The sequence below is a fragment of the Populus euphratica genome, unplaced genomic scaffold, assembly GCF_000495115.2.
Source record: "Populus euphratica unplaced genomic scaffold, PopEup_1.0 scaffold1504.1, whole genome shotgun sequence".
Lineage (NCBI taxonomy): Eukaryota > Viridiplantae > Streptophyta > Magnoliopsida > Malpighiales > Salicaceae > Populus > Populus euphratica.
The window spans coordinates 7,449-20,587 of NW_011501327.1; the positions used below are offsets into that span (position 1 = coordinate 7,449).

The 13,139-nt window shown below is 29.9% G+C and overlaps 1 protein-coding gene across 1 annotated transcript in view; it reads left to right on the plus strand.

Annotated features, from left to right (window-relative positions):
- The window catches only part of LOC105117678 (lipid phosphate phosphatase epsilon 1, chloroplastic-like), a 9,962-nt gene extending 3,831 nt beyond the window's left edge, over positions 1-6,131 (plus strand). Inside the window, exon 2 of the mRNA XM_011015419.1 lies at positions 5,877-6,131. Within this exon, the coding sequence (XP_011013721.1) occupies positions 5,877-6,131 (255 nt within the window). The remainder of the gene's footprint in view (positions 1-5,876) is intronic.
- The last annotated feature ends 7,008 nt before the right edge of the window (positions 6,132-13,139 follow it).

Here is a 13,139-nt window from a genome sequence, read left to right on the forward strand (position 1 = left end):
ATCTTCAAAACTGAATATGTCATCACCAGTAATAATCATGTCATCAATATATAAAGACAAAATGATATGACCTGCATCAGTGCACTTAATAAAAAGAGCAAAATCATGATTACTAGAAACAAAGCCAAGAGATGAGATCACAATAGAGAATTTCTCAAACCAAGCACAGGGTGCTTGTTTGAGACCATATAATGCGTTTTTAAGCTTAGAAACATATCCAGAGTCATGTGAAATACCAGGAGGGGGTGCCATATAAACTTCTTCTTGAAGATCTCCATTCAAGAAGGCATTTTTAACATTAAGCTAAGTAGACTATTGACGAATCAAAGCTATGGCAATAAGAGTACAATAATAGTCATTTTTTACAACTAGGGCAAATGTCTCCTCATAGTCTATACCATATTGTTGAGAGTATTCTTTTGCAACCAGCCGAGCTTTGTATCACTCAATAAACCTATCAGAATTAGTCTTGACCTTATACACCCAACAACAACCAACAACACTCTTACTAGGAGGTAGAGGACCCAGATCCCAAGTATTTGTCTTATGTAAAGCAGAAAGCTCCTCATCCATAGCTTGCTGCCAAAGCGGATCAAGAATTGCCTCTAGATAGGAAGATGGCTCATAGAGACAATGAATCCCAGATCCCAAGTATTTGTCTTATGTAAAGCAGAAAGCTCCTCATCCATAGCTTGCTGCCAAAGCGGATCAAGAATTGCCTCTAGTTAGGAAGATGGCTCATAGAGACAATGAATAGAAGCTAAAAAGGAAGTAAATGATTAAAAATAACAAGAATAAGCAAAATCTGGTAGTTTTGTAGACTTACGAATGCAGATGGACTAACGTCGAGGTGGATCTACAATCTCAAATAAAGCTTGAGGAGCTATAGATGAGAATGGAGCTTCAGGTATACCAGAGAGTAAAGTACCAGTACCTGCAGAGTTATGAGTATAAATTGATCGAACATGGAGAGAGGTATCATTACTAAAATCCTCAGAAAAGGGATCTATATGAATTGAAAAGAAAGGTATATGCTCAAGAAAAACAACATGACGAGACACATAAAGTTTTTGAGTTATTGAATCAAACAATAATACCCCTTTTTACCTTCACCATAACCCAAAAATACACAAATAGCGGATTAAGATGATAACTTACTACGTTCTATATAAGGAAAAAAAATAAAACAAGTATAACCAAAGGCTCTAAATGAGGAATAATCAAGGACATACCCATATAACTTTTCAAAAGGAGACAGACCTGAACTATAAGAAGATGGAATTGTATTAATCAAACTTACCACAGTAAGAACAGTTTCTCCCCAAAACTCACTAGGAATAAAAGTAGACAACAAGAGAGAATAAGCAGTTTCAACAATGTGCCTATGTTTTCTTTCAGCAACACCATTTTGCTTATGAGTATCTGTACATGAAGTTTGGTAGATGGTTCCATCTAAGGCAAGCAATTGACAAAATTTATTAGAGGTGTATTCCCCCATCCAAATCACACCTAAAGCATTTGATCATAGTAAAATATTGAGTTTTGATAACAGCTCGAAAAGCTACATATATTTCAAAGAATTCTAAATAATGTTTCATTAAATAAACCTAAAAATAACGAGTATATTCATCAATAAAAGAGATATAATATCGAGACCCTTCTCTTATGGCAATAGGAGAAGGTCCCCATACATCAGAAAGAATCAAATCAAATGATGATGAAGAAACAGAAATACTTCGATTAAAAGGTAAAACAGAAAATTTTGCTAGTTTACATTCACTACAATCGAAAATGTCACAAGTTTTTTAATTTCCTAAAATTCTATGGATGCCAAAAATCTCAAACGAGAAGACAAAATATGACCTAGATGAGAATGCCATAAATAAAAATTAGAAGATGAAAGACTTAAACAAAAGGAAGACAAATCAACAGTAGTAGCAGCAGCAGCAGCGATAGCAATTGACATTTTTAACTCATCTAAAATATATAGTCCATTCTCTCTACGGCCTGTCCCAATCAGCTTTTGAGACTACAAATCTTACACACAACAAAAAGAACTAGAAAACATGACTAGATAATCACCAGAACCACATATTTGACCAACAGACACAAGATTCAATTTGAATTTTGGAATAAAATAAACATTAGAAAGAGACAAGACAAGTGAGATATGACAACAGAACTAACACCTGCTAAGGGCATAGGAGTGTCATCAACATTCATAACAGGAATGGAGGATAAAGGGGACACATAGGTAAAAGATGAGGAATCTAGAGACATATGATGGGAAGCACTACAATCCAAGACCCATTCAGAGTGTGACATACCTGAGGAACTATGAGGCAACTGACCTATAGAATAAAAAGTAGACATTGCTTGTGGCTGTAAAGAGAGAAACTTCTGAAATTGCTTAGCCAAAGTATTGGAATCAGTAATAGAGCTTGGAAAAGCTATTGCTGCAGTATTATGGTGTGGTGGTTTATAACCCTGAGGTGGTCTTTGAGCATTAGATTGTGACTGACTACCAAACTTCTAAGCTTGATTTTACTGTCTCAACTTAGGACACTAAGTCTTCCAATGACCTTTATACTTATAGAAATTGCACTCATCAAAGCCAACCCTTATGTAAGGCTTGTTCTAATGATTAGAGAATGACTTAGAAGCTACAACTAGTACAGAAGGATTTGAAGCAGAAAGAATTCCTTTTTCAAAATAAGACTAAAGATGTATTTCTTCAGCCAATAATTTACTGATAATAGAGTCAACAGAAGGCAGTGGAGAATGATGCAAAATTGAACCTCTAAGTCCTTCGAAGTCAGTGCAAAGTGCTGTTAAAAACTGTACAAATCATTGCTGCTCTCTATGCTCAAAATAGGCACCACATGCTTTTAATTTTATAGATTTTGTAAGAGCCAATTGATCCTAAAGATCTATCATAGCATAATAAAACTCTTGAATACTCATATTCTTCTGATGAAGATCTCATATGTCATTCTCTAATTGATACTATTTTGTAAAATTTGATTGCGTGAATAACCTTTGTAGATGATTCCAAACCTCTTTTGTTGTCTCATACTTTGCCAACTATGTGCCTATCGAATGCTCAACAAAATTATTGATCCAAGTAATGATTTTTGCATTATTTGCTTCCCATGTATCTATCAAAAAAGCACCATCTCCTCAACATTCTTAGGTATCATATAAGTTCCACTAACATACCCCCACATCTTCTTACCCTTAAGAAACTTTCTCATTACATAGCTCCAATTCAAATAGTTCATCCAATCCAACCTCACACTCACAGATTAAAGTAAATCATCTCTTTTAGAAGCTATAATCAACAATCATAGAGAACCAGAATGCAAAAGTAGCGAAAAACAAAATATCAAATTATAAAAACTGAATAAAGATTGTAGAAACTAAACAAATATCTTCTCAAAATTATACGATTGCTCCAAAATACAAAACAAATTTGTAGAAACTGAACGCAAATGCCAAATTGCAAAAGCTGAAGGGAAGATGAAATACAAAAATAATTGCAGAAATTGACGAAATACCAAATTTTTTGTAGAAGTGGAAGACAAAATCTCACTCCAAAAAAGTTAGATCTACGAAACTATTTTCGGAATTAAGCCTCATTCCATAAAACAAGCTCTGATACCATGTTGAAATAATTAAGATCAAACATAAAAAGGAGGCTAGAATTCTGAATAATCTGTATATTATGAAAGCTTAATCTTAACTTAAATATAAATAAAATATATATAGATTAAATTGAAAGTACTATTCTACCCTTAATAAATAAGACTACATAAATATTATTTAACATACTATTTTACCCTTAATAAATAAGGCTACATAAATATTATTTAACATACATCTTCTCTCTAAACAATCCTTACATCTTCTTAATAAAGTCGAGCTTTACTAATAAGCATTATCTTAGCAATTCTAACTCTCTTATTATCAGACAAGTTGTGTTATTCAAAGAATTAATCTATATCATGAATTCACATATCAAATATCTAAAGGCCATGATGACAATTAAAAGTGGGGGCTTCTATTTTATTAGGGCTCATAACTCGCTCATCAAGATTATCATGTTTAGAGTAACCTAAATAATAGGTATACTGGTAGTGCTCAAGGTGAACTTACTTAAAATGATTATTCTTATGATATTTCTTGGGTTCACTTCTTATAGATGTTGGTCATCTGAGTTTACAGCTCTTTTTAAATGGTCCTAAGAGTATTGTTAAGAGTTGGGTCCATAGTAAGTATGGATTTAAGGTTGAAAATTAGATGATTATAACATAAATACGTGCAAAACTAACTTAAAAATGAAATTGAGATAATTTACAATTCTTATAAGTGAAATCACAATATAAAAACAAAGCTAATTCTGTTTTTTTTTAAATGTGGAGATTAATCAAGAATAAAAAATACTAGAAAAATTTTAAGCATGCAGTATTAAACCTTTAAATATAAATAATTAATCAAATAAAATCATATTGTTCCACCATTTTAGATAAGCTCTATTATTGACTAGATTGTTTGGTAAGAATATGCTAAATTTATTGTTGCTGATGTGATAAAGAATGCTAATGTGGCATTGATGTGGCGATATATGATGACATGGTGTTGTTAAAAATGTGTTCGTTGACATGTCAATGCTGGTTGGCTTGGTATTGATATGGCATTGTGATGACATTGTAGCGTGATGAAGTGGCATTGATGTGGCTGCATAAGAGTATTTGCTTTTCATATCTGGAACATAAAATAGAAAGATGAATTATTTTTTTGTATTGTTACATTCTTTATCATTATTGATGAAAGTTTCCCACATGATTTAGAGTTTACGAATGAATTTTGAATTTCAGGATTTGAATAAGCCCATGGATTGTTTAATTATGAGAACAATAAAATAAAAATTCATATTCTAATACCAAAGTTGATACGGGACTAAAGAGATTTGAAAGAAAAGAAGATAGAAAAGGAGAAGCCAAGATGAACAAGTCGAAGAAAAAGAAGAAAGAACTGGAGAAGAGAAACGTGGGGGTTAGAAAAGTTTGCAACATTGCAATTTTTATTCAATTCATCAATAACTAGCTAATTTTTAGAAAAATAAGACACAAATACTAAAACTCTTACTGGAACAAATAATTAGGTTTATAACTTATTAAATAAAATACCAAATAATAATTAATTCAAGCATAATAAATAATACTTAATTAAAAATTTTTAATTAAAAAATCAAATAAATTAAAGCAAAACATAAATTAAAACTCAATCTCACAATAATTTGGGTTACTCTCTATTTACGGTCATACAAATACATAAATAGTGTCTAGATCCAGTGTCCAAACCATTTGAATGCTTTTTACTGCACTTCATTTGTCGCTATTCCAATCAAAGACCAATATGCCTGTTTTTTAATTTCACTTACTATCTATATTTCTTTTTATATTGGTTAAAACTTCTGAAAGTGAACACAAGTTGCATTTCCTTTTTCTTTCCTTTTATTTTTTCTGTTTGAAAGTGAGACTTACGCCCAAAACAACTAAAATTGTGGACTGAATTGAAGTTGCAATTGAGAGATAAAACTAATTCCCTAGTGAAGCACTTGCATTGAGAATGCCTTTGGCAATTATGACATTAAAATCTTGTTTGCAGGATAGCATTTAGCACTAGCAATCCTCTATAGCTGCTTTATAGCAGATTTATGTTGGCCTCATATCTTTGATATATTTGAGCACCACTGCCCTTCAATTTGCTTTGGTGCTTCCACATTCTGCAATTTACTTCTTTCAGAATTTCAATTTCGGCATTTAGATGAAATAAACTCGCATGGTTTAGTCGTACTATTGTTGTTGGAACAGAGCAAATGGCTTGTAGTTACTTTTTTTTGTGCTGTCATTCTTGGGAGGCATGATGCAAAAGCCATGTGGGCTGCTTTGGGGTTAGTTGTGAATTCAATCCTCTCTGTAATCCTTAAGAGAACATTCAACCAAGAGAGACCCGATTCGACATTGAGGTCTGACCCTGGGATGCCATCTTCACATGGACAATCCATCTTCTTCACTTTGGTGTTCGCTATTCTGTCAGGTAACGTCCCTCTTTATTTGACTTGTTAGCTATTTATCAGTCTATTTATAAAAAATAATTTTTTAAAAAATAAAAAAATATTTTAATATATTTTTAAATAAAAATATTTTAAATCATCGCCCATTACCACAATTTCCCATCTTGCATTTGATGTATGCATCAATTTATGTGTTATAATTTACTTTTGCAAGTCTCTTTAACGGTGAAAATACTATAATTTATTTTTTAAATTTTTAAATTTTTATATATTTTATCTTATTATTTAATAATTTTATATTAAAGTTCTAAATTTTATTTTATTTGTGTTTTGGTTCTTATGTGTTGAGGGAGAAGATAGAATGTCATCTGAAGAGAGAGAGAGAGAGAGAAAATATTCAATTGTCATAGTTCTATCAATGAAAAAAAATTTGATAATAACAATTTTATTTTGCTAGAAAAAGTACATCCGATGCATTTTTAAATTGGTCTAATTTTTGTTTTCAAAATAATTTTATAGTGCTTGAAAGTTAAAAATAAATTTATTTAAATTTTTATGATATTTTTTTAAATATTATCAAATAAAAACAAATTAAAAATATTTTTTATAGATACAAGAATCTAAAACCTAACTTTTCAGCTACTGGTGGTGGCTGAAACTTGAAATAGGTAACAAGAAGTCATTTGTTTGATTTAAAAATAAAAACATTAGATTGATGGCATGTTGTTCTCGCATTTAAAATAGAAGAGGATCTAAAGCTCGGCCCAGTACTCCTAGGCCCATCATTGCTTCTTTTTATATTATCCTTTAATTTTTTTTCTTTTTTATTTTTAATAAAATTCACTTTTAATAAAACAATTAGAATTATATTTAAAATATTATTCAACTTTCATAGTTTAAAAAAAAAGATTATATTTTTTTTATAGTGATATTAACAATTACTTTATGAATTATTACATATAAATCTAGAATGGGAAATTTATATAAAAATATGTTGGTGAATATTAATTAAAAATAAAATATCTAATTTTTATTTTAAAATTTAAAATTCTTACATGATTTTTTCCGATTAAATATTCTTTTATTTTGTCTTTTTTACTGTGTAAAAATTATTGAATTATGTTTTTTTCTGTTTTTTTATCAAATCTTGTGTTTTAGATAATTATAAGTTTTCGTTTAAAAAAACAGGGATTCTCTTTCATTATATCAAAAAAGAAATAAATGAACAAGAAAATAGAATTTTGATTAAAGAGATATATTTTTCCTTTTTAATTCAAAAGATTGAGATTTTTATGGATATTTATTTTAATGACTTTAATTTTTTTATTAAAAAACATGTCACTAATATAAAAAAATATTATTTTGTAAAAAAAAATGCTTTATGAAAATCCATCTAGTACAATTTCTTTTTCAAAATTTAATTAACTTTTCTCCTTAGCTTAATAAAAATTAATTCTAAAAACCTGACTCCGCCGGGTGAGTTGGCACCTAGGCGGCTAAGGGCCTTAATCGGGTTTTATACACCGGGTTCTACAAAGCAAATTACTAGAATTGCAATCCATCTAGTTAAATGTAGGTGATAGCCGGGTTGACCCGGTTATACCGGCGACACCCTACTATTTTTTTTTCACAAGTAAGCGACACTGATTTGATTTAAAGAGAAAAATCTGACTTCCCAAAACAAGCCGCCGCCGCCGCCACGCAAACTACCACATCCCCTCTTCCCTTCCGTTCCCAATCTGCCGCTGCCTTTTATTTCATCCCCCGTAATTGAGGGGCTCAACCTCATCAACAAAACACTATTGTGGTCCAGGGGTTTAAACACTATTGTCCTTCAGCCCCCCTCGGTGACCTGTTCCGGGTTATCCAGGTCAACTATTTTAATTCATGACCCGGTTATTTGACCGGACAAATTTCTGTCGGATTTAATGACTATGATTCGCATGTTTGTATCTCACCACCCGTTTTGTAGACATGGTTACGTGTCTCACAAGGACTTCATACGATCAACCAAGCTGTGGTCGGTGCTGCTGTTGGGTCCATTTTCTCCATCTTGTGGTTCTGGTCATGGGATGCATTTGTGCAGAAAGCATTTATTTCCTCTCTCTGGGTTCGTATGGTTGTTGTTATGGGAGCTGCTGTATTCTGCCTAGCTTTTCTTGTGTATGTTATTGGTTATTTGTTCAACGATGAATGATGCATTACAAAAAAAAAAAAATAGTTGAATATGATTACACGATTTGCAAGCAATTCTTTCAGAGCAATTAATGCAGAATATCGTGACCTGAAATAGAGTTTATGCAAAATATTTACATTCTTTAGTGAAGGAACTTTCATCCTCAAAATTCGAAAGCGAAAGGGTTGTGAAAAAAAAAATTCTTTATGGTTTTTTTTTTCTGGTTATTTAATTAATTTATTTAATTTAATTCTTTAAAATTTGATTGATTTAAGATTAGATAGTTAATGATTTGACTTGGTTCACCCACTCTGAGATGAGAGAGAGTTGATAAAAAAAATAAAATTAATTTATTTAGTTTTGACCAAAAAAAATAGATAAATTTAGTATTTAAGATGTTTTTTTATGAAAAAAGTGTTATTGAAATGTTTTTAAATTTTCATATGAGTTAAGAAAATAGATCAGGAGAAATAGTTATACATTAGATTAGTTTTGTGTTTTTATGTCTTTTTTTCAGTTGATAAATTTGTTTTTTTTTTTTTTTTTTTGCAATTCTAAAGGATTTATTAGGTATCTTTAAAAGAAAAATAAATTGAAAATTGATTTTTAGATTTAAAAACACTTCTAGTTTTCAGTTATTTCTCTAATGGTTGAATTTTGAACAGACAATTATAGGTTATATATTACTATAGGCAACCTGTAGCTTGCTTTTTTCTATATAAAAAATAAGATAAACCAAAAAGAAATTAAAGTGGCATAAGCATGCAGGCCTATCTACCCTAGGCCCATCCATCTAGACCTTTTTATTTAAGGCTCAAACACACTAACCCACCCTACTCCGCTTTTAGACTAGCATTTTTTTAATATTTTTTTTGTTATTATTTTTTAATTTAATACCTTTTCATGCAATTGATTTAAGATTAGGGTAAATGGTTTGTCATGGTTAACTTTGTGAAGGTTTGTTAAAATGTTTAAAATATATATATTTTTAATTTCATTGTTAAATAGAGTTTTTCTTTATTTTTATTGATTTTTTTCTTTAATTTTTTTCTTTAACTTTAAATTTTTGTTTAGTTTTTTTATTAAATTTATTTTTTTAATTTTATTTTTTAATATTTAGTTAATTAAAAAATAAAAATTAAATTTTATAACTTTTTAACTTTTTTTTATAAGGTTATCGCAAAATAAAATAAATAATTTAGTATTAGGTTATTACTTGATTTTATGCGTATTTATTTTTGTTATCATATAATTAAATAAAAAATAATTAAAAAATTTTATTAAATAAAGTGGAATCTATAACCTAAGTTTCTTATTTAATGGGTGAATCCGGTTTAACCCGAGTTAATTTAATATGCTGCTATGTCAATAATTTTTTTAAAAAATATAATTTAAATATATATATTTTAAAAAAATTCTCTTACCGTTGAAAAAACATACTACCAACTCCCAAACATTTTATTTTTTATCTGTGTTCAATTACAAGTTTGACAAAACTTTTCTTAAGCTTTAAAAATAGCCCAAAACATAGAGAAGACAACCAATCTAATGTCAAGCTCGTTCGTAGGATGGTAACAGTGCACCTTGTTTTTGTGGGTTGAACATCAATTCGGGAAGCCTTGCCCTCCTCTTTTAAAATTACACAAATATATTGAAGGACGCCAAAAATGACAAGAGGAACATTTACCCTTTTAAGTTAAAACCAAACACAACTTTGTATATAAAAACATTGATATATTAATAAAAATACTTGGAAATATATAATATTATTAGGAAATAACAAACTAGTAACATATATAAATACTTAGAAAATAATCATTAGCATATAAACTACGGATAATAAACTAGTTCCACATAAGGTTTGCATTCTGAAGCTTCAATTTCCAGTTGTATCTCTACCATTGATCAAGGAAGAATAACTTAAGAGGCATATAAAAAGATTATCACCATAACAAATGAGAGCATAGCCTTTGAAAATAGATGGATTGAACTGGAAAGGTCTAGTGCAGGAATTTTTTCTAAAATGCATTGAACTCTTCGAACAAAGATCATGGACGGGAACTTCAAAGTCTTAGAAGATTAGTCCAGCTATAAATAAGCTAATGCGAACATTCACAATTAATAAAAAAAATCATGGCACGAGGTGAATTTTTTTCTTGAATGGAAAGATTCCTTCTCTTAATGTGTTAAGCACAAAAATTCACTAAGAAGGGATAATTCTGGGACAAGAAGAATGAAGTACCAAACCTAATTGCAGATCAGTAAACGTCCAAAACTTGTGTAAATATTGAGTTGTTTTAGATATGAGTGGATCAAAAGTGGTAGCAGGCTTGTGTTTTGGGCGTGATTAATCTAGGTATAGTGAGCATCAATCAATGTGGGAAATTAGAAAGCAAAACAGGACTCTATATACTATAAGATCTTTAAAATAAAGAATGAATCAAGATAGGTAATTAAAAGGGACAAAGGAATCTATATGTTACAATACCCTTAAAACAAAGAATGATATAGATTGAAATAAAAATTACCTTTAATTTATCTATTTAAAACAATTACCTTTAATTTCTCTATCTAAAGAAGGATACTAGACAGAAAAGGAGGACATAGAATATCATTCAATAAATCATCAACAACAACAATTATGCTGCAATTCAGAGTCTTCAAAACCCACCTAGTTGCATGTCTATCGAGTAGGCTTATAACCTTGTAGGCTAATAAATTCGGTAGGTTTGTAACTTTACATGGGCTCATAACCTTATAGGCGGATAAACTCAATAGACTTGTAACTAGCAGGTTGATAACCAATAGACTTTCAATAGTAAACTTGTAACTGTAGGCTTGTAACTAGTAGGCAATAGTTTCCATAACCATAAAACCCAAGAATATGTTCTGCTATCAAGAATCTTCATTGCGTGACTGTACTGGGATCAAGAATCTTTATTGCATGGTTATACTCATATCAAGAACAGCTCCATGATTGCAGGTTTTATTTGCAATAAACTTCCTTGTTCTTTTGAATTTCACTTATCTTTAAGAACTTTCATTGAGTGATTGATTCTTAAGTGTAGAAATAATTTGTACGTATAAATTAAGTATATAATCTTAAATCAGTATTTCAAATTTACAATTTCAATTTATTTATAAATCTGGAATTGTTAGTTAAGTGTAAGTTATAAGTTTTATTATTCAGATTACAGATTAAATTGTTGTACAACTAAAGGAATTAAGTGTTATTCGAAACTCAAAATCCTCTTAGTTTTAGTTGAGGCAGGTATAAAAAAACATAAAACGATGTGCATGACATGAATGATAGAAGCTAGCATGCCCTCGTATTCATCTGACCCAAACCTTTCTTTAGGTTTGGCATATTCATTAATTTGTAACTTTGAGCAGCTGCAAAACAAGAGAAATGGTATTGAAAATTAGGTGCCTTCGCTATGTGTCGAGCCAGGATCTTTGCCGGGAGTTTATGTATAATGTGATGATGGCTTTCAGAGGATGTATTGTATATCTTAGATGCGGGTGCTGAGCCAGCTCAGGAAGAAAATTGGTATTGATCATTAGATCCAAATAACATGTTTAAGCAACAAAACCACTTAAAACATTAGTTGTTAGAAAATTATGGCAAGCTCTTTTACAGTAGTTTGATAGCTTAATCATGTTCGTTTCTGTGGATTACTACATGGTTAATCAACCTTAGGGCACATAACTACTTTGACACTTGGAAGCCCGGCCGGAGAGTATTAGCTCGAAAAAAAGACTAAATTTAAGGGAGATTGATAACTATTTCATAATTATAATTGATTATCTCCGGTAAAGCAAGTGCTACAACTTATATAAGCATTTGAAATGGACAGTAATTACCACTGGCCAGGAGGAGTGAGATGTTTCCAATCCATAGTGGGGATTTGGTTAATTCCAAGGAAGTTCCCATATCAAAAGGGGCGTGCAAAGAAGGCTATCAGTATAATGAATGAGATAATTGTTAGTTTAATATGTCGCACAGTCATTCAGTCAGTCAGTTACATGTGATATTATTATATTCATTTAAATATATATTTATTATTAATAAAGATATAATTTATCTTTAATATTTATATAATATTATATTAATTAATTTAATATTTGATTTATATATCTATAGTAAAGATAAAGTCCATAAGATAAAAAAATATTTCACAAAAAAAATTATAAAGTTATTATAATTATGAGATTTCTATTACATCAAAGTATTATTTCTAAAATGTTCCTAATCAATGTTATCTTAAATACTGAATATTCATTAGAGTCGTAGACATTAGTACAAATCATGTTCTTTTCTTTATGAAATGAAGCATAATTGTTATCATAAGTTGAGGTATAAAGGATACCTATAATTAATTTGTAGGTGCTTGTCATAAGATATATACAATAAACTAACCGACATGAGAATTCCATATGGAGATGCCACATATGTTTATGGAAAAGCTCATATGCCAGTTGTGTAAGTGATTCTTAGACTTGAGATCATTAAGTTATCTTATTTAAGGAGTGTTATGTTTTGATCCTTTTATATGTTATTTTAGTCAAGGTAACAAATTAGTAAATATTTGATATAACATAAACTATATAAAGGTATTTGAGTAATCAAGAGAGAATTTATCACCCTAGGTAAATTAGAGAAAATGTTCCTCATGTTCTCAAATAGGATTGATTGTTAAATCCTTATATAAGATGGAATGAGATTTGAAAAGAGTTTCAAATCTTATTCAAATGATAAATGACTATAATATTACAAACAAATATGACTTAATATGACAGACACACTTCATGCTAAAATATATAAATCAGAATATTATTAATGAAGGAATAATAATTATATTGAGAAATATATTATTAACATAT